This window comes from Thermobia domestica, chromosome 2 (assembly GCF_964235325.1).
Source record: "Thermobia domestica chromosome 2, izTheDome1.hap1.1, whole genome shotgun sequence".
NCBI lineage: Eukaryota > Metazoa > Arthropoda > Insecta > Zygentoma > Lepismatidae > Thermobia > Thermobia domestica.
Window position 1 is genome coordinate 295,086,770 of NC_137455.1, and position 26,066 is coordinate 295,112,835.

Here is a 26,066-nt window from a genome sequence, read left to right on the forward strand (position 1 = left end):
ATTAAGGCAATTCTTGATCTGGTCCAAGATTCCACATCAGCACCAAACATGTACTCCGCAACGGAAACTAATCCCAGGTCCGATATATTAAAGACACTTGTTAGTAATTCGGCATTGGAATGTACTGTAATCCGCATAATAAGATCACTTAACTACCCAATATATTCAACTCCATTTCCATATAACCTCACGGATTTTAAAATGTTTAAGCATGCATCTCAGTTGTTAAATATAATTTCCGTTAATGTAGTTCAAGTGAAATACTCTATATTACAATACATCTTTATTGTTTTTATTCTACAGAACTTTATACAATTAAAATATTAAATTAACAAAATTATAATGAGACAAGTATATCAACGTTTATAGTGTGATACTGGAGTTCAGTGAATGTTAACAAAGAGAGCCATCTAGTCATAAAACAATTTTCGCTTTACATGCAGATAAAAAAGACCCTACTTACTTTCTAGATCTCGGCAATTCAGATTTGCTAATAAGAAAGTGTTGTAGGTGTTACGAATCTCTGGCACAAATCCCAGAGGCGATGAGGGGACATGTTCCCTCCAATCTTGGAACGGGTAACTTCCCCCCCCCCCCCAATAATCCGATATGAAATGTGTTTTTAGGGGAGAAATGTGATGATTTATGCCCGGTTGCCACAAAGGAAAGTGAGATGAAATTAATGTCCCCCCTGAATAAGCCTCAAATATGCCCGCCTCCCATTGTTGAAGACAACTCTGCTCCTCTGATTCTCCACAACATTGTTTCTCAACTTCATAAATATTTTGAACATCATTTAGCAAAACAAATTATGGGAACGGTCTTACCCGCCCCCATCCAATATTGAAGACAGATTTGCGAAGCTGTTACGAATTATATCTACATCTAAACCTGATTGTTTTATCCTTATCCCGAAATCTTCGAAATATTCTAAGTACGATTTGGACAATCACACTGTGACATTTATTAGTAAGCTCTTCTTTTAAAAACTTTAAAGATCCTAGAGCAACTACGCAGTCGTGCCATAAGTTCTGTTCCTTATTACAAAGGCCCACATTAAAACTTTTTTTTATATACAGAAGTACACATAATATTTTCTGTCATTTGCTTTCCAAAACAAACGAAACTAAAAAATGAATACATTACCCAAAATGGCCTGCTTTGGCTTTCACACAGTTTTCAAACTTTCATACCTTTCATCAATAGCAGCATGAATCACATCTTGTAAGATGAAAGCTGATGTTTTCACCAAAGCGGCCTTGAGCGACTCGATTTACTGTAGGCCTTCTTCTCCAGCGGCCTGTAGTATCCGTCCAATCCTCTGGAAGGATAAAGTAAATGACTTTGTTTGCCAATCTGCACTCAGTCGTTTAAACCTTTTGTGTTGGCTGAGTTTTGCTGGAATACCCAGTGCTCTCCAGAAAACAGCGAGTCATTTAAAGGCTTGAATACCTTCTCTGAAACGTCGTTCTGGTGGTTTGCTGCCTTAGTTTTGACACCCTGTTCGCAAAAATACACCTCAGTGACACCGTCGTACGCAACGATCCACCAAAGCATAAGAAATAATGGGGGTGACCTATTTCCACCTTGGGAACTTTTTCGGCACCTTTCCGAGAGCTGTGGGTGTAAACCCTGTCGTTTTGCCTGTTGATTTTTTTCTTTTGTCAATGAAGAGGATTCGCTTATGTCTCCCGCCTCTTGTTGTTGGAGTAATGCCTTCGATTTTGTGGATTGTATCTTTCTCAAGGCTGGTGTCAACATTTACCCTGTGGTTCTTCTGTAAGCCTCAAATTTCAGGTTGTCTTTTTGGATACGGGACATATTTCTTGTAGATTTTTCCATCTCCCATACCATGATTTTCCCTTTGTGCAGAGAATTTCAATGAATTTGTTCTGTCACGTGTTTCACGATTGCTGACGTTTTCAAAATGCACGGGATCCACATCTAAACAGAGGATATCTTATTGAACCGCTTAATGCATGGATAAACAAAGTTTTGAGAAATTTCCAATGACTTTAGCAGATTCAAAGTCTAGGTTGATGATTTGTCGCGCATGTGCAGCGCCATTACGGCGGTAAGATTCTTCTGGACACCGCACTTCATGGTAACTGGACGACTGCACGACCAAGACAGGAATTCTATGCACTACAACGCCCACTCAATGTAATGCAAGAAAAGTAGTTTCCTGGCATCAGTCTAATTGGTCTCATGGATTCGCTGAAATTATGGACACGCAGTATAGCGTATGACGCAGGAGGGAGCTTGTACGATCACAGCCGGGACAGTGAGAACAGGTTGTGCAAAGAAAGGGAGAGAGCGTGGCAGCTGGAATGGAATAACAAGTGTTGACAGCGTATGACTAGTAATGAATTGACGAGTAGTGCATCTACTACACCTTTTTCCCTGTCACCACTGCCTTATATCAACGTTAGGGTTGCCAACTTCTCCTTCCTGTCTGTGAGTGCTTTACTGAGAATCCGAGCAGCACACTGTGACGTCACAGAGCATCAAGCTAGAAATGATTGTACTAGACAATAATAGAAGTCCAATAAATACTGGAAAAGCATATAGCAAAGGGCATGTTACATTATCGGTGATATTTCGGTATGATTTTATATTATACATATGTCATCTCCTCCAAAAATAAATTTTGGCTGTTTATATGGTAAGTAAACAATAATCACAAAAAGGTTCTAAAAATAACAATGAACTTAGCTTACCTTTGTTGCCATCTATAGCCGCTGAGTCTACGAAGCTACTTCTAACTACCAAAATGCAAAGTATTGCAGCGAGTAACGGATTCATTCTTATTCACAGATGTTTATTGTTCTGCAAAGAAAGAAAATAAAATCATCAGAATTCAGAAATTGGAGAGTATATATGTATATACATTATATAAGAAGAACAATCAAATATCTACAAAAGAATCACTGTTAGAGTACGGTTATACCGAAATTTTGCTGTTTCATTCTTCCCCTTTTTCCTTTCAACAGAAGGTAAAACTCAAAACAAACTCAATGTTTAAATAGAACCTTATTATACCGCATGCTAAATGAAGCTTCATATTTCCTTTCCCTTTTTAAGAACAAACCTGTTTGTTTTTTCGAGTGAATGATCAGGTGGAAAGCACACTGATTGGCTACTCACAAACACATACAGTATATACACATATATCAGTACTGCTTGCTTAGTGATGTTTCAGAAAACAGGGTTGCAGGTGTTCCCTGTACTGCAAATTACTCAAGACACGAAGCTATGAGGAAGACTATGTGCGAGCTTGAATTATGACGATTTTTATTCGCTATGTTTGAACATTTTATGAATATAGAACATTATTTTTCTCCCCGACGTTGTGAATAATTTTTGTTTCATTTTCCCGAAAATTTGCTGGGCTCGAAAAAAGCGATATTTGATATGACAAAAAAATAATAATACCAGTAAATACTTTAAAAATTGTTCCTCAAAGTAACTCCAATTAGTTATTTTTACTCGTATGGACTCGACGTATTTGATTATATCGTAAAAAGCCAAGAAGGAGTACTTTAAAAATGTAATTGTGAGAAGTCGACTGATGAAGGATAATCGTCACAATTTATACCGTGAATGAGACCGATATGTCTTTAAGCAGAACCATGGTTAAATTTTGCAATAATAACGTGCGTGTAGCCTGAAGCTCGAAGTTGTTTAGGCAAGTCCAATATGCTTGTTTTTGTCACTCGCTAAGATTCTAAAGTTTCTTCTGTCGTTAACATATTCATTTTGTATTAACTAACGCCAAAAAAGTTTATCAAAATATATTATTTACTTCATCTTTGCAGGGCCTCAAGGGGAAATTTTGACTTCATTTAATCTAGCACACTAGTCACTCGGTGAATAAACATTTCAGTTATTTCCTTCTTTTCGAATCCACTTACACAAACTTCGTGAATTTTAAACCAGTCGGGGTCCCAGAGTTTCCTACTAAAATACCGGGTCACCCTACAAAAATTTAGAGTATAGTGATAAGATATGGACTTACTCTTAATTCAAATATCAGAATTAATTACTCCTAAATAATAGATCAACACTCATCAAAAGTGAGTAACAGAGAGTACATTAGTTGAATATCAATGACTGATAAATTAGGGATCTTTTTAAATGCACGAATGATTTTATCTCACGTTCTCGAGAATAACCGGACATTTTTTTTTTTTTAATTAGGAGGGAAATTCATTTCTAGTCTAATGGCTAGCGCGTGTGTTTTTGTGTATATAGTCTCAGGATCAATTTCTGGCGGGAGAGCACAAAAAATTTAAATTCAAAATCATTCAGTTAAATTTTTCATTCGTGTCATTTAGCCTAAAGGGCATAATTGTAGATAGGTAAATTTAAAAAAAAAAAAGCCATTCACTTTCAATTGTTAGGGAAAAGATAATATTAATCTGAGACTGGCACGGATAAAATGAAACATCTGGGAGCTCTAAGTTAGTGGCAGTTGAATTGATAAGCAACTGTACTGCTAGATTAATGTAATTTTAAAACTATTTTGGGTTCTACATGCACCTGAGTTAGTGATATTGAAATCATCTTCCCATACTGTATAGATTTCAACCTCATACAATCAGATAGTAGATAAATTCTGTGATCTTTTTCCGTTGTAATTCTTTTTAATGCTTTTTCAAGCACTTAATTTCGTGCCAAATGTCATTTACAGCAAAGATTTTTCTTCTTGAATAAGGAGGATTTCTTATAGAGCAGTGGTTCTCAACCTAATTTCTATCATGACCCCCATTTTATCACGTCCTCTTGCCAGCGATTCCCTTGTAGTTTCTGGTTTGTAATAAGCTTGTGTGGAATTTTTAATATATCTGTTGTGGAGATTTCATGATATCCATCTATTTCTATAATAGTAGAACCCATTTCTTGTAAATAATGTATACAGTAACTTCCCTAAAAGCAAATGGATTAAAACCAAATTGATCAATTCATACATATTACAAACATACTGTTCATGATGTTTCGAAATTGAGGCCGTTTGAAAATTTTAAACTTCATAACTGTTAATTTTGGGTCATGTGGTGAAACAATAAAGTGATTTCTAGTTTTGATTTTAAAAGACTTGGACAAGTTGTTAATAAAGTTATTAAGTACTTTAAATGACTTGATAATGTGAGTCACGAAGATTGAACCGGACATTTCCGCACTAGTGAAATCTCACCATGCTTAGGTATCACATTAGCTTTCAATTTTAATTGTATTTCAATATGCAGGTTTTATCGCATTTGTATTTTCTATGCAGTTCTCGTTACTTTCATATTGTACCTCTTTCATTTAAATTGATTTTTAAACAACTTTGAACCTTTAATGTTTAGTAGACCTATTTTTTGTAGTTCTTAACAGTATGTATAAAAACAAATATGTGAATATCAGATCAAAATTCAAAATAATATTTAAAAATATTTTCCAGTATTAGACTCTAAATATATTTATCTCTTCCTCTTATCTTCGCGACCCACATGAAACCCTCTCGCGACCCGTCGTGGGTTTTCTCGGGGTTCTCCCGTTTCCTCCCACTTTCTTCATTCCACCATTTCACTCATCTCTCATTATCACCGTCTCCTTTAGCCTAACCGGCATAACCGTGGGACGTAAAACTTAAAGATTTCATTTCATTTTCCTCTCGCGACCCGCAGTTTGAGAAACCCTGTTATAGAGTTTTAACGTGGTGCTACTTTTCGGAAACGGCAAGCTCTTTCCAAACTATCTTGTTAAGCCACTACAAGTTAAAATAACAATTATGGTATAACAATCTCCACCAGAATATTTGCTAAACTTAACCAATGAGAAGTATTCTTGCGTAATCAATGGCGAGACATTAGACCAACGTTTTTCTAAAGATACCGTACAAGAAAAAATACCGAAGTTTGGCTTTGTTTGGCTTGGTTTTTACTTTCAGTGACCTCTTCAATATATATCTGCAGACCCATCTACACAACATTTTACTTAACCTTGGCGCGAGAAACGTCGATTCGATTCTCAGTGGGAACTCACGTGCACGGATCCTGCGTTAAGCTGTAGGTCCACATATCATATAGTATCGTTGCTGAAAGGGACAATTAACTGAAATTTCACATACACGCACGCTCTCACACGTAGACAAACGCCACGCATACCTTCCCACTCCACTCCCAAGAAAGCACAATCGTACCACTGTTTTACCCGCTTTCCACCGTAATAGCAAACAAGAAATATTTACACATCTATCCCTAGTTACATCTGTTCAGAACTACCAAGATTGGACCACGGAGTCTTATGACAGTTGCAACACTTTAAAAAAGAACTTAAATCTCCATGCTCACGGTAATTTGCTGGTGTTATTTAACTACTTGTGAACTAAATACAATAGGGAACTAGCCATTCTTTGATACTGTTAACTTGGCGACATAGAACCTGCGGCTGGATTGGATATCCACAAAAATACAGGAAGAAGAGCATTAGTTGGTATTTAGTTAATAGATTGCAACCCTGTCATTTAATTCATTCCGCGCACGTCTTTTTAGTTTTTCATTCATTTACTTTAGCCTATTCAGGTACATTGGGTTGTTGTACTCTGCTTCGTAAAAGAAGAAAACAGTTACAGAGCCTGATGTAACTTTTTTCTTTCAATAAACGTTCGTCTTTTTTTTCTTTCTGCAACTTTCATTTCCTCCATTTAATCATTTTTATTCTTAGCTCTACAAAGGAGCTTTCTTTTACGTGTTTAGTAGCAGTAAAAACAAGAAAGAAAAGAAAAAGGCTATCTTTTACCCTCAAGGGATTTTTCCCAATTTAGTCCCAAAGTAAAGGAAACGAAAACAACACAAGTAGTATTAGAAAAAACATAGACACAGAAAGTGAAACAAAATCTGATCAACAAATTCAAATTTCAGAGCTTTGTTTTCTCTTTTTAAAAAAATTTTAATAAACAAGCGATTTTAAATACGTTTGTGTTTAAAATACAGGGGCCGGCAGAAAAACCATGACGATTTCCAAATTGAAATTATGACCAGGCTGATAATTTCACTTATGACCTTTTACATATCAATTCAACTATAACTGAAAGTGTTTTGCATACAACAATCAGTCATGAAACATACTGCACCTACCTTTCTGAATGTTACGTTGTGGCATGATTCCAAGCTTAGTTTCTCTTTTATTTCCTTTTTTTCTAGATCAATTCTGCACAGACGTGAGTGTTGAGGTTTACTGTGATATTGTAAAAAGCTCACATCATTTCAGTCATTATGGAACGTTGATCAGCTGAGCATCGAGCATTTATTGTGGAGGAAAAAAAAAGCTGGTGATTGTTACTCAGAGTACATTTCGCTTGCAATTCATCTTTCATGTGAATATTGTTGTGGGTTACGAGTTTTCGAGGAAAAGCTTGCGCCATGAAGAAGAGCCTTTCCGGAAATCCGCGCGTACTATTCGAACTCTAGAGAACATTGAGGAAATTATCTGATTTTTTTTTTTTTTTTTTTTTTTTTTTTTTTTTTTTTTTTTTTTTTAAAGTAAGAGTAGTATGTTTCATACCTACCTAGTAATTGTTGTGAGCAAAACACTGAGTTGCAGTTCAGGTGGGATGTAAAAAGTCATTTGTGAAGTAACATAGCCAAACATTAAAAAAAAAAAAAAAAAGTGCACCGGACCCTAGGATATGGATTCGATGTATGTTCTCACCAGTGGCGTATTTAGGGGGGACTTCCGGGCTTTACCCCCCTCCCGAAATCTTACTTACTAATTATAGTAAAGTATATGAAATATCTTGCAGAATTTTCACATTTTCAGGCAAAGCCCCACCCCCGAAAGTTAGCAAAAAACCCCGAAACAAAATCGTAAATACGCCACTGGTTTGGTCACAGAATCCAAATTTCGAAACTCCAGGATGATCGACTGTGTCAATTTTTTGTGATTGTTCATCATCCTGGGGTATCGAAATTTGGATTCTGTGTAACAAGATACATTGAATCCAAATCCTAGGCTCCAGTGCACAGAACTTATTATTATTATTATTATTTGGTCTAGGAATTAATTCGTGCGGGTGGACAAGAGATGGCGCAACGAACGGAGCGTCCCACAGTTCCGTGTATAGTACGTCCGCTATCCTGGTATACAGTTGCTGTCCGATGCCGACACACCGTGGGTGGTGTAGGATGTCACCAATCTCAGTATGGGGGCTTATTTATGGCTGGTCGAAGGAAAGTCAGTGAGGGTGACAGATCTGTTGTTGCCACATTTTCCCTTTTATGTTATTTCTAGAGGTCTTTTTCTTTTTTTTAATAAAACTACATTAAAACATAATACCGGTACCTAAGAATTTTGTATACGAGGAAACGGTTGCAAAACTGCTAATGTATAAAGAAGTGGTTAGCGATTGATAATAATAATTATTATCCATATTTAAGTATTACGTTCGTCCTACAGATTCCCTAAGTAGGTTTTAAATAAGCACATATGATTCTTTTATTAACTAGTGAATCCGTAATGATTTTAAGAAACAAGCAATTGGAATTGTGCAGACGAGGAAATAAACCTTCCTAATTATAACAAAAGCAAAATAACATGAATTTACGCAGATGTTCATTTCTAATTTATATTTCAGCCAAATGCTACTGGAACTTTTTTATTTTATATTTTTTCACTAATTTCTAGACTTTTTCCTAGTGTTGCTTTAATTCTACGTCTTTCCTACAAGGCTAATTAAGCGTAATTTATTGTTAGGATATATAGTATTAGACTAGTGTTGCTCCCGAGATGAGAAATATCTTTTAAATTCGAGACGAGATTAGAAAAATTACCATTCTCGTCTCATTTTCGAGACTAGAATCGAGACGAGGCGATAAATTTCACGAGTCTGATGGGCAATTCTAGTTTATCCGAGTCTTAGTTCTCAAAATTTGTTTTATTGATACATGAATCATAACATAAAATCATAAGTTGATAGAATGATTGTACGAACACAGTGTAGAACATTTATCATTTTTATAAAGATACGCAAGTCTTACGCCATATACTCCAATGATAAATATGGTTTGAGTGTTATATCATTCCCTTCATGAACCTCTCGTTACGCTTAAGGATTCTGGTAACTTCTAGATGAAATTAAGACAATTGAATCTTGTTTCACAGTTGAAACTATGTAATACTTTCAAACCATCCGAATACAATACTTAAAACTTCAAAGTAGTCGGCTACATCTACAACTACTGGATGTAATAGAGGAATATTATCAAAGAAAGAACCTGTTCCTGAGTCCATATATATATATATAAAGCATTTCTCGCTATTCCTTACTGTTTTTGTTCAGTGGCAAAATGTTGAAACCAAAAATCGTTAATTTGGATCATTTTTAGTTTGAATAGAGGATTAAGGGAGGGTATAGAATCTATTCTAGTGACGCTGAATAGATTGTAAAAGAAGTGCTTCTCAATATCTTTTCCAGTTCTTGCTCTATGAAAATCAGTATTGAAACCAGAAGTACTTCCAGAATAGATTGAATTACTTCCGGTTTCGATAGTGTGCTGCAGTTTGTGATATATATATATATATATATATATATATATATATATATATATATATATATATATATATATAATACTCCTGAGACCGTGAATCGATTGCAGAAAAATGTTCCTCGCTGCCTATTACTATTTTTGTTTTATGGCGATAAATGTTGAAACCCGAAATGATTATTTTTAATTACTTCTGGTTTGAATAGAGGGTTAATGGAGAAGACGGGACCCGTTTCTGGGGGTGCTAAATCGATTGCAAAATCCGCATCTCGACATTTCCTATTATTTTGGCTGTGATAACTGACGACAGACGAACGGACGGACAAACCCGTTCTGTAAGACTTCCGACACTTATGCATAGCATAGTTTGAAAATCTAAAAAAATCAGGTCATTAATTTTGTATGTGAATTTACAAAATGAAACGGGACGAGGACATCTTTTTCGATCATCGAAACTAGAGAAAAAAATCTTCGAGAAGAGAGACGAGATGTGACTTGCAAAATTTAGATAGGGAAACCCAAATTTCTCGTGACGACACGTGAACACTACTATATCAGACGTATTTCTTATTATATTGGTAATAGTATTCGAACTGTGTTACACAATAGGATTCAGTGTTTATCAAAATTGGAGAGTGCGTCTATTACAGTACGTCCCTTAGGTTTTGCTACAGTCAATATTTACTATTCATATAACGCTTATAATTATTCTATTGCTATAGTATTTAATCAGTGTTCAAGGGGGACGTTTATGCTTGTTGTGTTACATTGCTCTAGTTTCCAGGAAAATGTTTACTTTATCTGAGTTTACTTTATCGGGAAAGTAAAAGAAAAGTAAGTTGTGAATTAAAAAAAACGACCGAAAAAAAGGAAAAAAGAAGAAGGAAACACAGTCACTGACCATCCCTTAGAATTTGAAAAGACATAAGGCAACGTCGTACAAGCATTGATGGATCGGTTTTGCCAGCAGGAGAGTTGTCCGCTGACGTTATTTGAGTGCTGTTTTGCGGTTTTTTGGGGAAAGGGACCATGCCTTTGAGTTTCTGAAACTGTATAAGAGGATAGTGAACAGAGTATATCCACACATGTGTTGCAAACCCCTGTCATCGCGTATCGTTCGTAGTATAGGGCAGTGGATTAAAGCGTCAACAACACCAGTTTGTAGTTAAGTGAACATGGCGCAATTTGTGCCTGATAAAGTGTTTTTGCGGGGTGTCCTGCTGCATTACTTTAACATGCAGAAAAGTGCGACTGAAAGTCATCGTATTTTGGTGGAAGTGTATGGTGACCATGCTCTAGCTGAGCGAACGTGTCAGAAGTGGTTTGCACGGTTTAGAAGTGGTGATTTCGGCTTGGCAGACCAAGAGCGAGCTGGACAGCCAAAAAAATTTCAAGACGAAGAATTGACAGCATTGCTCGAGCAGGATTCGTGTCAAACGCAGGAACAACTTGCAGCAGCATTAGGCGTTGATCAAACAACAGTCTCCAAACGCTTGAAAGCCATGAGAATGATTCAAAAGATGTCACATTGGGTTCCACATGAATTGAAAGACAGAGACGTTGAAAGACGAAAAACCATTTGCGAATTGCTGCTTCAACGACAGAGCAGAAAGGGGTTTCTGCATCGAATTATTACGGGTGATGAGAAGTGGATCCATTACGAGAACCCTAAACGAAAAAAGGCCTGGGTGAAACCAGGTGAACCAGGTCCATCACAACCAAAACGAGATATTCACTGTGCAAAGGTTATGCTGTGCATATGGTGGGATATCTAAAGGTGTGGTGTACTATGAGCTGCTGCAACCGGGTGAAACTATGAATGGAGAACGTTATCGACGACAATTAATGCGTTTGAAGCAAGCTCTGGCCAGAACACGACCAGAATGGGAGAACAGACATGATAAACTTATTGTTCAACATGATAACGCTCGCCCACATGTCGCAAAACCGGTCAAAACCTATTTAGAAAATGTCGGATGGGAAGTTTTACCCCACCCGCCGTATTCACCAGACGTTGCTCCTTCGGACTACTACTTGTTCGATTGCATGAACAACGATTTGATTGGACAGCGGTTTACTTCTTCAGAAGATATCGAAACATGGGTCTCTGACTGGATCGCTTCCAAGGATGAGGACTTCTTTCGCCACGGAATCCGTACATTGCCTGACAGATGGGCGAAAGTGGTGGCTAGCGATGGACAATATTTTTCTTAAGGTATTTATGTATTTTGTGTTTGTACTACAGGTTCAATGTGTGCGTACCAACCGCACGAATTAATTCCTAGACCAAATATTATTATTATTATTATTATTATTATTATTATTATTATTATTATTATTATTATTATTATTATTATTATTATTATTATGTGTGGCTCTGTAATCATCGTACTTACAATTTCAGTTTGAAAACCATCCGGTTTTTCTGCCGGATCTTAAAATTTGTAGTGTACCAATCTCAACAATATTCTTTATTGACACTATAAAATGTCTGACAGCTAGATCGAAGAAATATTATTGGATAAACCGTTATGTATGAAACTGAAAAAAAATGTCCTGACTGACGAACTGATCAACGCTTAGGCCAAACTGCTTAAGTTAGAGACTTGAAATATGTACCTAAGTACAGAAGATTTGCGATGTAAGACTAGTCTATATTTTGGAAGTATTTTCGGACGCATAGAAAAGGATGTGGAATTTTAAGAGATGCAACCTTCATTAAAATACAGTTAAAAGATAACAAAAATTTGTATAATATACTTGGATGGATGAATTTGAGTGTAACGTCTCTTTCAGCACTGAAGACCTAAACTTCGAATTCGAGCCACATGATCAAATTCTTTCTTTGGAAACGAAGTTAAATCTTCCAGTTTAACATTCCATGATTATGCTCGATAAGCTAAGAGAGTCGGATGATTAAGACAAGCGAATGATGATGGAATAACTGGTAGAATGAGCATGTGAGAGGAAACAGGAGTTTCCCGAGAAAGCCCACGGACACGATGTTCACCACAAGCATACTTGTTCGGGGATCGAACCAGGGACCATACATACTAGAGGCAAGTCCTCTACCACTGAGACACGGTGCCTCCTCGAGCCACAAGATGACCTACCGTGAATTATAATATTAAAAAAATGAAACTGCTCCAGTTTCCAGTCTGTATTAGTATGTGGAATATATACATTGCAAATTTGAGACAAATTCCGTTTTTTTCCTCTAAATATCTTAAGATCTACTTCTTTTTCTCTCTGAAAAATCTGGCAACACTAACTATATCTCATTAATCATACTATGTACTCTTGTCTTGTTAGTGTCAAAAAGAAAAGGTTGATTAGTTTATACTTCAGGATCCGTTTCATTTTAATAGGTGACACGGTTATTGCATAGCATCAATTTTTGTGGTTTACCAAAAAAAAAAAAACTCTCGGTTTCGTCAAGAAAACTACGCATGAGGATATACATTTCAGTGATGGACATGGCTCCTAACTCTCACTCATACTGGCCCGCAGTCAACTCTCGCATTCATACTCACCTGCCCTCACTCTAAAATATTACTCCCCCACTATCACTTACCCTCAATCGACTCCTTCCCTACTAGCAGAGACAACTTGCAAAATGCTTGCTTTAAGCTTGCATTGGAAGTTTGCAACTTACATCTAGCTTGATTGGATAGCGTGCAAGCATGCAGCAAGCTGGATTCCATTAACGACGTTACATGTGGGCAACCTTTCATTCAGTGTTCCATTCAAGCTTGACGCAACCGTTTTATGCTGGTGGCAAGTCAATCCGGCCAGTGATGTTATGACGCTCTGCAAAGAATCTAAAATATCGCTTGCACGTACAACAAAAGGCAGATTGTATGAAAGCACGCGTTGAAAGGGCAAGCGTAGAGAGCCAGAAACCAAGCACGTACCACATTGGCTGAGAGCTTTCTTGCTACTTGGGTTCACATTCAACCTCACTCACCCTCGCACTTAAATATTATTGATGCCCTCCCCCTCACTCGCCCTCACTTTCAAATATTATTGATGCCTCACCCTCGCTTACACTCACCCTCAATCGACGCCTTCACATTAGACCTCACTCACACTCAAATACTATTGATGCCCTCAGCTTCACTCACACTACCCTAAATCAACTGTCATCCACTCACACTTACTCGCCCTCACTCTCAAATACTATTAATGCCCTCACCCTCGCTTACACTCACATTCAGCCGACTCCTTCACATTCGACCTCACTCGTCCTCACACTCAAATATATCGAAATGAGCGTGAGTGTAAGTGATGGCGGCTCTCATAAAAACAAAATGTGAGGCGCCCATGTCTAATACACTTACCCATAATGAGATTTATCAATTGGTAGGCCTTTATGTCTGCTCTTTGAACATATTTTCGATATATGTAAAAAAAATATTGTAGGTTTAATATCTTTGCGTAACGATAATTGCCATTTAACAATGGCAGCATATTTGTTAGTTATCCGTTGCAATTTTACTATTAATTCTAATAGAGCAACTAAAGCGTCATTTTCATAAAAGATAAACTATCACAAGTAGTTTCTCATAAGAACTTATAAGAATAAGTGTATTGTACTGTTCAATCGATAAAAAAAATCATTATCTTCCCATTGAATAAGGGAAAATTTAACGCTTGACCGAGATAACTTTTCTTTAACAACAACAGTGGTTTATCCTATGGAAGAAAGACGCGACAAGGAACAATACACGAAGGATAAACAGACAACGTAGAGAGAGGGAGGAGAGAAGTGGGTTTTAACCCTTCCACGATAAAAAGGATCAAAGCCGTATTCAAGGAGAACATCGACCGCATGCTGTTGGGTGAAACAGACTGGAACCCAGCAACATGATTGGATGGTTTTGTCCTCGTTGTCTTCCCAGAAGACACTTCACTTCTCGTAAAACTGCCTGAAAGATAGCAATATCCAAAACGAAACAAACTGCCACAATATATTTGTTTTGCGTTTTTTTTTCATTGTATTGTCCTGCATCAGACAAACAATGAGTGTTGTGGGAATGTTAGAGGACTTTATGTAATTCAAATATTTTACATAACTTTGATCAAAGCTAAACCATGAAGACATCTGTCCTAATTTATGTCAATTTTTTGAGTCATTCAATATTGAAGTTTTATTTTTATAAATAGTGTGTGTATCCCTGGGAGATGTGTGTGTCACCTGAGGAAAAGACAAACAACAATATATATATACAATCAGGGCCGGATTTAGGGGGCACTGATGCACGTGTACCCTCCTCCTTCGATGTAAATATACACTATCTAAAATAAGAAGCTAACAGTGAAAACAGCAACAATATCATAAAGATTCTGTAGGATATATGTATCCATCAATATTCAAAGTGTCCATGATTAAAGAAATGCCTGATCTAAAGCAGCGATCTAATTATATACTGAAAATTATAGCGATACAAAGTTCCATGACTCACTTTGTGAAACGTTGACTTTGCATTCGGAAAGTCGTCGGTTCGATTGCCGAGACCAGACATTGAGAATTTCCAGAGAAATTCCTCATTCACACTATAGATGCCTAAAGCATTAAAAAATTCATTTCCATATACAATGCATAAATAAATAACCTGTTCGAGGAGAATAAAAAGTATAAACTATTATTGGGAACCAACGATATACTTTGTAGTGAAGAAAGATCCAGATTTTCTCGAACACTACTCACATGCAATTCAACTCTCAAGTATGTCCACTTGTTCAATTCAATATGATCTGTATCAATTGAGGCATGTCACATCTTGTTTACACATAGTGCGCTGCATCTCATTATCTGTAGAGTTTCCTGTCGTCTTGCTACCGTCATAACAAAATGCTTGATGAGAGTGCACTTTAATATGAATTTATTTACGAATTTATTTTCAATACGGGGCGCACTAGCTCAGTGGTAGACATCTTACTTCTAGTGCATAAAGTTTCTGGTTCAATTCCCGGCCAGTACGCGTGTGGTGCACAACATTGTGTCCATGAGTTTTTTCCATTGTGTCCATGGGTTTACTCGAGCTATTTCCGATTCCTCCCACCATGGGCGGCGATTAGGGGGGGCAAAGGGGGGCAGTTGCCCCGGCACTTTTTTGAAGTAACCAATTAATGTATATAGTTTCATTTGGAAATGTAACGATTTTGTATATGTTACTGATTAATAGGAAAAAAATGCTGCCATATAATATTTGCTGTTGCGTGAATACGTATTGGTTGTCTTCCCGTGGAGTAAAGAAAGCTACAGTAATTGCGTTTTAATCGCCACAGAAAATAACCCCAAAAAATAACCTATTGGAGCACAATTTCAGCATACTTTCATTTCTTCTTACAAGGGCTCGATATGTTAGTGAGATGCTTTGAAGCTAATCGAAAGAACATTATGCAAAAAAGTAGGGCCTATTTGACAAGTTATTCTTTAATTGCACAAAAATTGACAGCTCCTAAAATGTCTTTTCTTCTTTCTAAAGTAAGGAATATCGATTAAAAAGAGCGTGATAAGAAACAACTTCTACCTTTTCCATTGTTTTGTAGTGTAATATACGAGTGAAGTGTTGTGTTTAAGGATGTACGAGTGTATATACAATAAAATTTAGAAATTGAACATAATTCTAGGTTTTAAGTTTATTTTGTATAACTGAATTGTGGATTGATTCTAAGTATTGTTGTGTTTTGATGTGTTCCAAGAAAGTGAAAACTGCACCTAATGGCAACGAACATATTTCAAGAAGTTGCAAAAGCAAATATTTCTTTAAATGTCGTAGCATATGCTTGTAGTATTTACTGCCTTTCATTTTCTAAGAGTAATAACACACATCATTTAATAGCATGTGTGAAATATTAAGTTTTTCATTAATCCTCAGTTTCAATATAACTTTTGCAAAACAAGCATCATTATTCATTACTATGATTAATATTATCCTTTCTATTTATTTGTTTTGCAAATTTATTAAATAATCTGATCACACAATTTTCCAGACAGAATTTTAAGATGTTCATGAGCAAGGAATCAAATCTCTTCTTACACTTTCGTTGTTTAAGAGTACAAAGGGCTAGTATCTACTTGCGTTGTTCTTCTCAATTTACTTAATAAACTATTATATACGATATACGGTATTTTAACTGAAACTATAGTATCCTATTAGTTATACAACCTTTCGTCAAACAAAATGTTAGAAACAACCAGGAAAACTAACATTTATATACAAATATTCAGATCATGTCTTGCCCCCTCACTTTTAACGTCCAACCGCCGCCACTGCCTCCCACAATCTCATCCCACCGATTTCAACCACACGAAAAAGTCTATAAAACGAAATAAAATAGAAGAGAACACAAAAAAACGTCTATGTTGGAAGAATAGAATCCAAAATAAAAATAAATGGAGAAACATGAATTAAATATCGTATATAGCGGTATGAATAATATAAATATATAGGTATAAGCTGTAGAAATTAACAAGTATTTCTAAGTGCGTGTGTGTTCATTCATTGATAATTAATAATTTGGTGAGACAAAGATGTCTCACGTATCACTCATACGAGTATCTTTAACTTTGTTTAATAGAAGGGAATTCATAGATTTTTAGAATTTGACAATTGTTGAAACATTATGTGTTAATTGAGATAAACTGTTCCAGAAACATGGAGTACTTACTGTTAATGATTTGGAATATGAACCCAAATTCACTGGGTATGGAGAGCAAGAAATTATCTCGTGAGCTTCTATTGTAAAATTCTAATTAACATAAGAACCTATGTGCTAGATACGATGGTTCTGACATAGTAACTATTTTGTACAAGAAGGTGTGATTATGTAAATTTCTTCTTTCTATTAAAGTAAGTCATAACAGCTTTTTATAAAATGGCATGAGATTTTTAGGCCTACTGTAATAATTTAGATTGAAAATAAATCTAATGCAAGCATTCATTTATGTCACGATGCTTGATTGATTTTATCGGGAAGATCAGAATAGGCTGAGTCGCAGTAGTCAAGATGGGGATGTGAGTATCTTGACAAATTTGATCTTTAGAGATATCAATAAGAAAGGACCCGCTCAGAGCTTATGGAAATACGGTTTCCGTTAAATTGACTGGTATTGCAATATGTTGTGTATTTTGGTCTCCTGATGAAAAGTCTCAATGGGCACGATGCACTAAAAGCCCACATTTTTTAGATATCCTCTGATTATTATCGTCAGTTAAAGAATTCGCTCCCTCGTAAACTAAAAATAATATTTAGATCTACAGTTTATCTATGAAGTATGAACGAGCCTCACTAGGGTACGCTAGGGCTTTTTGGGTCGCTGATTCCGAATCCGAGGCCGGTTAACCTTCATCACGTTAGGTTCAAGGTCATTTAAGGGTCAAATCCAGAGAATGTTGCAAAAATCTGAACGAAAAGTACTTGAATGTTCCTTCAATCGCTGGATCCAGTTATGTCATTCTCTTGATTAGATAAGATTATTTCAAGGTCATTGTAAGGTCATTTCAAGATCAAACTTGATAAACTGTAGGAAAAATTCTGAAAGAAATCATAGATAATTTTTTAGAGTAGCTGATTTTGAATTCGAGCTCGCTGTTAATCGAATTTACCGTTTGTATTATCCATTTAGTTTTCCAGTCAGTCATTTGCAGTGTCTTCTTCTCCAATAAAGATTTGTTCTGCATCTCACATTTCAACATTCTTGAACTTCAACATTCAGTATTTCATCTTCATTTCCAGCGTTGTTCATATTACGATTACCAGCATAATGTAAGTATTCTAGTAGAGGTCGAGTAAAGTACTTGATTAATTGTTGATGCGGAGCCCATCCTAAAAACAATTGGACACTGGCTACATGTGCACAACAACCCAATGCCCTAGCACCGGACTTACAAGTACAAAGTACAATAATATCCTAATATCGGATTCCCTTCTACTTTCATAGAGGGTAATTTGTCATCATTCACTGAAAAGCGTATCCAAAGCTGATATCGAGTATCGTTTAAATCTTAAAAAGACTCTAAAATGTAAGAATCCTGGCTTAAACCTCTTTCTATCAAGTTGAAAAATATCATTACTTTAATGGTCTAGATAATCTTGTATATACGAAGATTCAATTTGATAAACACCCGACTTAATTCGAATAAGCAACATAAAATCTAATTAAGGGAATTCTGGGATATCGGCTTGAATAATGTCTTGCCACATTGCATTTCTCCTTGCTAAATTCCCTGCTTCTATTCTAGCCTGCATGACATTACGATCTCGAATTTGCTGTGCCAAATTGTCCAGTTTTATCCAGCATCAATAAAAGACCATCATGTTTATTTATTATGACAATAACAATCAAATAAGCAACTATCCCAGTATTTGTTGCATCCGACGAAGGGTAAAGTAGATAACATATATATATATATACAGGGTGTTAATGAACTATACCGACAACTGCAAGAGGTGATTCCTTACATCAAAATAAGAGAAAAAGTTCATGTGGACCTATGGCAAAAAGTGCATAGTTTTAGAGTTAGGGCTGTCCAAAATCGCGAAAATGTCAAATTTCGAGAGGCCCTATTTCGAATTCGGGAGACTGTGGATGGTGGCCCTTCTTAGTGTAAAGCAAGTCACGCATTCGCAATACAAAAATGCATATTTCATTAATGTGAAATGGGTGAAATTCCCAGACATGCCATCAACAGAATTTTGAGATATGCTCTGACTGTATGATTGGTCCAAAGCAGGCAAACGATAAGCCTTGATTGCAGTGAACACGGAATCCTTTGGCGCGATGTCGGAAGTGTTAAGGATCAGCAGCAGCACGGTCTCTCCTAATCGGGAAAACGCATGGTGCGATATTTTCTTCCATTCTTATAAGTGAAGAAAACGTGAAATATACCGTGATGAAATACATATCATCACACATTATTCCGAACATAAAGAAACGTGGAGCTGCCTGTTCCTAAAGCTTCAGCCTTCCTTCAGAAGCATTTTATGTCTATTATTGTCAAGGTTTTCCTCCTGCCTACTTCGGACCCTTCTTGAAATCAGGGTATATCAGAAAACTCTATTGAAAACATATCTGAGAATTGCACCGTGTAGGGAATACTCTCTACACCTATTGACAATTGACGAAATATTCACTTTTGACTTGTGTATGCATGGCTTCCTTTACGCTGATAAGAACCACCATCCACAGTTTCTGGAATTCGAAATAGGGTCTATTAAAATGTAGCTTTTTCGCGATTTTGGACAGCCCTAGCTCTGAAACTATGTACTTTTTGCCATAGGTCAATATGAACATTTTGTCTTATGTTGATATGAGGAATCACCTCTTACAGTTTGTCGGTATAGTTCATTAACACCCTGTATATAGTATATATATATATATATATATATATATATATATATATATATATATATATATATATATATATATATATGTGTGTGTGTGTGTGTGTGTGTGTGTGTTAAAGTCAGTGATCTGAAAACCTTGCAGTAGCAGTGATTGCGATTCTTTGAAAGTGTTTTTCAGCTACCTTAAAACCCTATCTATGAAGTTTTTTTTTAATTTTTCAGTCGGCTTTTCAAGTTTGACCTTAAATTGACTATGCAATGACGTGTAAATGGTCTTATCGGGTCAAGAGAATGACATAATCGGAACTGACGACTCCAAAAACACTCGTATACCTTTTGTTCAGATTTTTGCAACATTCCCTCTTGATTTTGACCTACAAATGACCTTGAACCTAGCGTGATGCAGGTTAACCGACCACAGATTCAGAATCAGCGACCCCAAAAACCCTAGTATACCCTAGTGCGACTCGTTCATACTTCATAGATAAACTGTAGATCTAATTATTATTTTCAGTTTAGGAGGGAGCGTATGCCCTGAAGTGACGATATCTAAAAATCGTGTGGTTTTAGAGCTTCGTGCCCATTGAGACTTTTCATCAGGGGACCAAAATACACAACATATTGCAATATCAGCCAATTTAACGGAAACCGTATTTCCATAAGCTCTGAGCGGGGTCCTTTCTTAGCTGACTTAATGTGTGATAGGCACCAAATACTTCTTTAAAACTTACATTTATTTGATCTGATGAGGAGAGATTTTGATTTAGTATGATTCATAAAGTTTGACAGTTGTGATGAATGAAATAACAGTATTGGACAATTTATATTATTCAGCTGATAGGTACTAGTGTAACACAGAATTCTTGGGGAGCCAATTAGAATGCACTGGGATTTTCTTACATTGAATTTTAACCTGTAAGGCATAAACGAGTCACTCATTTTACTTAAATCGCTATTTATTTTCTGAATCGCACTATTAATATTTTATTGGAGAAAAGAAGAATATAACTGAAAATCGTCCGCGTAAATATGGTAGGGAGATCATTAATGTAAAGGGCAAAGAGAAGAGGGCCTGGTACACTACCATGTGGCACTCCACTGTAGATACAATGTCATTTCGATTCATGATCCTGATTGACCACTAGTTATTGTTTACTTTTGTGAAGGTAAGAGTGAAACCATTTAACCACTGTTTTGAAAAAATAAATAACAATGATAATTGCTGAACAATATGTTGAAATCAATTGTTTGAAATGCCTTACCATAGTCAAATAGAGCAAGGATCGCCATTTTTTGTCATCAATAGTCGATCTCATATCTTTCGTTAGGTTCACTAACGTTGTGTATGTGCTATGATTACATCGAAAACCAAATTGAAATGTATCCAACAAGTTATTTGTTGTTAAGTATTTCAAAACTTGATCACTTAACAATATATTTTAAAAAACTGTAGAAAGCACAGGAAGAACACTGATAGGACGGTATTCTGTGTTTGTTCTTTTTTTAAATTGGGGACCTTAACGAGTTGCCATACTGTGGGAAAGGTACCTGTGAAAAGAAAGTAATTAACTATTTCAATGATCGAATTAAGTGTATGCGGTAGCATCTTTCTGAACATGATTATTGAAATATCGTCTGTACCAATGGCTTGAAATTTAACTCTTTAGATCACTTTTAATACCTGTGTAGGTTGTGGGGAAAAACGAGAACAACGACTTTATTTCCGAGGCTACAATATTATTTGTCTACCGTTCCATTGAATCTTGTATGAGTTTGTTTTGACAGAAAAATTCGTCCAATTCATCTGGTGTACAGTTAACTGCGTTAATGGTTAAGTTCCTCCCAACACCTAACACTTTGAGGCTTTTCCAAAGAACTACTCCGTTAGTTTTGAATTTAAGTATTTCATAGACAAAGCGCCGTTTAATCTTCCAAACTTCTTGAGTGCAACTGTTTCTTAATACGCTGTAGCTTTCGAATTTTCCTCAACAGAACGCTATCTTCAAGCAAGATAACGATCCAAAGAGCTCGTGTCATCACTGAATGGTTTCGAAGTAAAGGATTTCATTTATAACAGCAGAATAGAAGCCTCAAAGAATTCAAGTAATCATCCGTACAAGATTTGGCTGTAAAAAATATTAATAAGTTGGTTAAGCTTTAGAATGCAAATCAACTCTTTGATCAAATATATTATTTTTGATCCTTTAAAAATATTGTGTAAGGTCTTGAAAATACTTCATTAAATGTTTTTATTAGAAATTAAGAAATAAAACTTTTCGAGTACTGTTTTACTCCTTTTCGTCTAAAAAGTAAAGAGGAATTTCGGTTCCAAGAATGGTTTCTTTGATCAATTAGTTAATACAGTCGTATAATACCTTCAATTAGAAGAGTTTCTTTAGCTTTTTTCTCCAACATGTATATTTTATTTGTTTCCTTTGAATATTACGATTATTCTGTAAATAGATCTTAATGAAATATTTACGACGTGCTACAACTACTGGAATATATAGTAATATTCCATTTCGCATCCTCTTAGTAATGATTTTACATCACAGGAAAATACTACTTTGCATATGCAGTGCAACTATTCATTGCCTCGGAATATTGTGGCTTATGGTCTGTGTAATTATCATTAATTAGAATGCCAACCAATTGAACATATCAATGAAAATTTATAGCGGCCATTTTGCAACAGTTGCTATTGCGAGTCAAATAGTGTTCCTGCTGTCGTGAAGTGGATTGACCTTTCTCTCTCGCCCATTCCCTCTATACGAGAGTGGTGTACGTATATTTAGTAACGTATGTGTAAAGGCAACACCACTTTGGTGTGATATTAATTACAACACAAAGCTTTTGTTAATGGATCTGCGTCCGAAGCTATGTAATTTTGACATCATATTGTTCAATTTACATTGTCTGCTATTTTCCAATCTTGTATATACATATGAACTTACCGTATAGCTTTAATGTAATATTTGTACGAAAAAAGTCCATTAAGAGAAAATCAATTATGGGAGCTCTCAATTTAATCTAAACAAAGAGATCAAATATTGCCTATTATGAGACAAAATTGACTCCTGAACAGCACAAAATAGATTTAAGAAATTTTCTACACAAGTATGTAGGAATTTGTACTTATAAAAAATACGGTACTATTTATTTTCCTTTCTTTTTTTTTATGCGTTTGAAACAGGTACACGTGTAATGTGTACAGAATGCAGAAGAAGTATTTAGCATTTTCAGCTTGCTGGGATTTGGTTATTATTCCTGTTCAGAACAAAATACTATGAGGCATGGACCTATGGTTTAACGTGGTATCTAAGGCACATGTACTACCATCAGCAACTGAATCCGGGTATTATGAATAATAATAATAATAATAATAATAATAATAATAATAATAATAATAATAATAATAATAATAATAATAATAATAATAATAATACTGTAATAATAATGTCCAGTAACATATCACTGTAGTATATAAAGATGCTTTAATATGTCTGATTCTTGCATCTTAACTTTATAATACAATAAACGTAATGACAATCAATATTTAATGATTTGTTTTTTCTCTTTCTGTAAACGAGCGAAAATAAGCTGTTATTGTTTGTTTTCAAAAGGCATCAAAAATTCTACAAGTACTGAATTTCATTAACAACACACAAAAGTAGATTGTTCACATAATGTTCTTCAGAGTACTAATCATGCTACCAAAATGTTCTACAAACCTCTACTAAATTAATGGATAAAGATTACAAAAAATTCTTGAGGATGTTTTCATTTAATCCTCTTCCTAATAATGAATAAAAACAATTATGGATACATTAAAACGGGAACTAAGTAAAGGCTTTTCTGTGGAGCAAGTACAGAGGTGGAGTCCCAACAGAATTTTTGTACAGACTTTCGGTTTTGTCGATTAGAAGCTGTAGAACCAGTGTTTGTATTTTCATATGAATATCAAACTTAAATTGCCAACAAAGATAAGTGCTGTTGGCAGACCTTGACTCAAAATGAAATGAATTTTCAATTCCTATTGCAATCAGAAGGGATCCGGATTGGAGGGTCCGAATTAACTGAAAATTTTAATTTCTACGTAAATTTGTGCATAATTGTTGACGTATTTTTCCAATCTTATATATTGTATTTTTACTGAATTTGGGGCCTCTTGGAAAGAAGTGTCTGGGGATGTTTCTGCTTTCAACGATTTAGTGTACATATCTTGGCGAGAAGGGAAAGTGTTCGGAGCATTAATATATAATAGGAGACAAATGAGAATAAATTATTTTCTCCTCTAAACTTAAACACTCTTTCTAATTATAAGAAACTTCTATAATTCGCAGTGCAGTTTTGCTACTAATTAGATTTTGACAGAGAAAGGGAGTTGATTGACACGTTCTTATTAAAAAGGTGTCGGTACGCCGTACCGAGAGAAATATATATATGCACAAATATCAGGATTTGAGTATACCATGAACATTCAAACAACGAGCCCAGTATCAGTACTATGTATGTTAAGATGGCAGAGATATAATCTGTTTTATACTGCAAGGTGTATTTTCTCGTTTAAAGTATTAAGCGAATATGACTTCAGTAAAGTACTTGTAATGAAACAGCGTCTCCCGAAGTACAAAGAATTTCTCGCAGAAACTTACCGGACATAATGATTGTGATTGCAGTATATCGACTATGTGGAAACTGTGAAATTATTTGTATATGCTGAGCGTATTGCATGATTGGCACTTGCACTTGTTTGTCGTCAGTCGTATGCTCAATCTCTTTGCAGCAACTGACACATACAATACACAAAAAGTGCTCGCCTGTACTTGCGAATCATGTACAAACTTCCGACATCTCATCCCTGGTTATATAAACAGGTCATGTCAAATGCCTGTACAATCCGTCGGTTGAATCGCGAATGGGCTGGTTTATGGCCAGATCTTGTCATTGAACCAACGCTAATGCGGAGCATCAAAACAAGGTGGTATGAAAACAAAGCAATCTGGCATTGTGAGATTGCTTTGTTTCCACACTATGCATATGTGCTCCGCTGTCGACTTCGCTAACTGGAAATCGTGACATTTCCGTAGAACAATATGTTGAAATGAGGACGACTAGAAGGAACCGTGATGCACCTGATCTAAATAAGGTATCTGAGTGGTTTGAAGTTCACAACCCTTTGACATCAGTGACGACTCAGTTGGAAATTTGTCATCAGATACTCGTGCTGTTTTGGGAGATAGGATAAACTGCGATGAATCTAAAGAATACCGTCAAATGGGGTGAATAGAAACACATTTTTGGATATATGAGAATATAAGTCTGGTAATGTTAAAGATTTCGCGTATCAGATTATTCCAAAAGAAAGGTCTTAATATGCTAATGAATTTCAGTAAACGTCATATTAATTTATCAACTCCACTTTTCTTCACCTTGATTTTTCTTAATGTTTCTATTCACCCCTACCTATGGGGTGAATAGAAACAATTACTTTATTTTCATTGTTGTTTCTTTTATACTATTGGAAAGGTAAAAAAGAAACAGCGTATTTGTTGAAACGAACTATTTATTTGATACCTGCAAGATATTAGTTCAATAAGACCAGTATTACATAAGTTACAAACTTATAAAACAATACAATGCACAATATAGGTATAAACGACCATATAGTTTTGATGATATTTGAATAAGATTTAAACCACTGAAATCATCAGGGAAACTTATCATGAGTTGAGTTGATTTTGAGGTTTAGGCCTACGTCCCGTTCAGCAGCGAGGCTATATGAGACGTGGACCTACTGTTTAACGTAGAATCAGAACTACATGAGCTCCCGCCGGGAATCGAACCCGGGTCTCCCACGCCAAAGGCGCGTACGCTAACCGCTTAGCCACGAAGGGGCCCGAAAGTTATCATATACTTAAAGCGTGCTGACGAACTCCTAATAAAACCCAACAGTTTCGTTCTGAAAATTTCATTGTTTATGTGCTCTCTTATAAAACACTCCCACATATGCATCGTGTTCTCATTTTCGCACTTGGGTGCTGAATAGTCTCATCGAGTTTTAGCTTCTCATTTTACCACAGCAAAATCACCAGATTTAGAAAACCATCATCTAGTTCGTGATCGTCTGGAATGTTGTCTTCTGGAGTATTGTCTTTCTCCTCTTCCGACAATACAAAG

At 35.8% G+C, this 26,066-nt stretch overlaps 1 protein-coding gene across 1 annotated transcript in view; it reads right to left on the reverse strand.

Annotated features, from left to right (window-relative positions):
- Positions 1 to 26,066, reverse strand: part of LOC145678589 (uncharacterized) — an 820,101-nt gene that overhangs the window by 481,072 nt on the left and 312,963 nt on the right. Inside the window, exon 2 of the mRNA XM_081748923.1 lies at positions 2,721 to 2,829. Coding sequence (XP_081605049.1) covers positions 2,721 to 2,805 — 85 coding nt within the window. The 5' untranslated portion in view covers positions 2,806 to 2,829. The remainder of the gene's footprint in view (positions 1 to 2,720; positions 2,830 to 26,066) is intronic.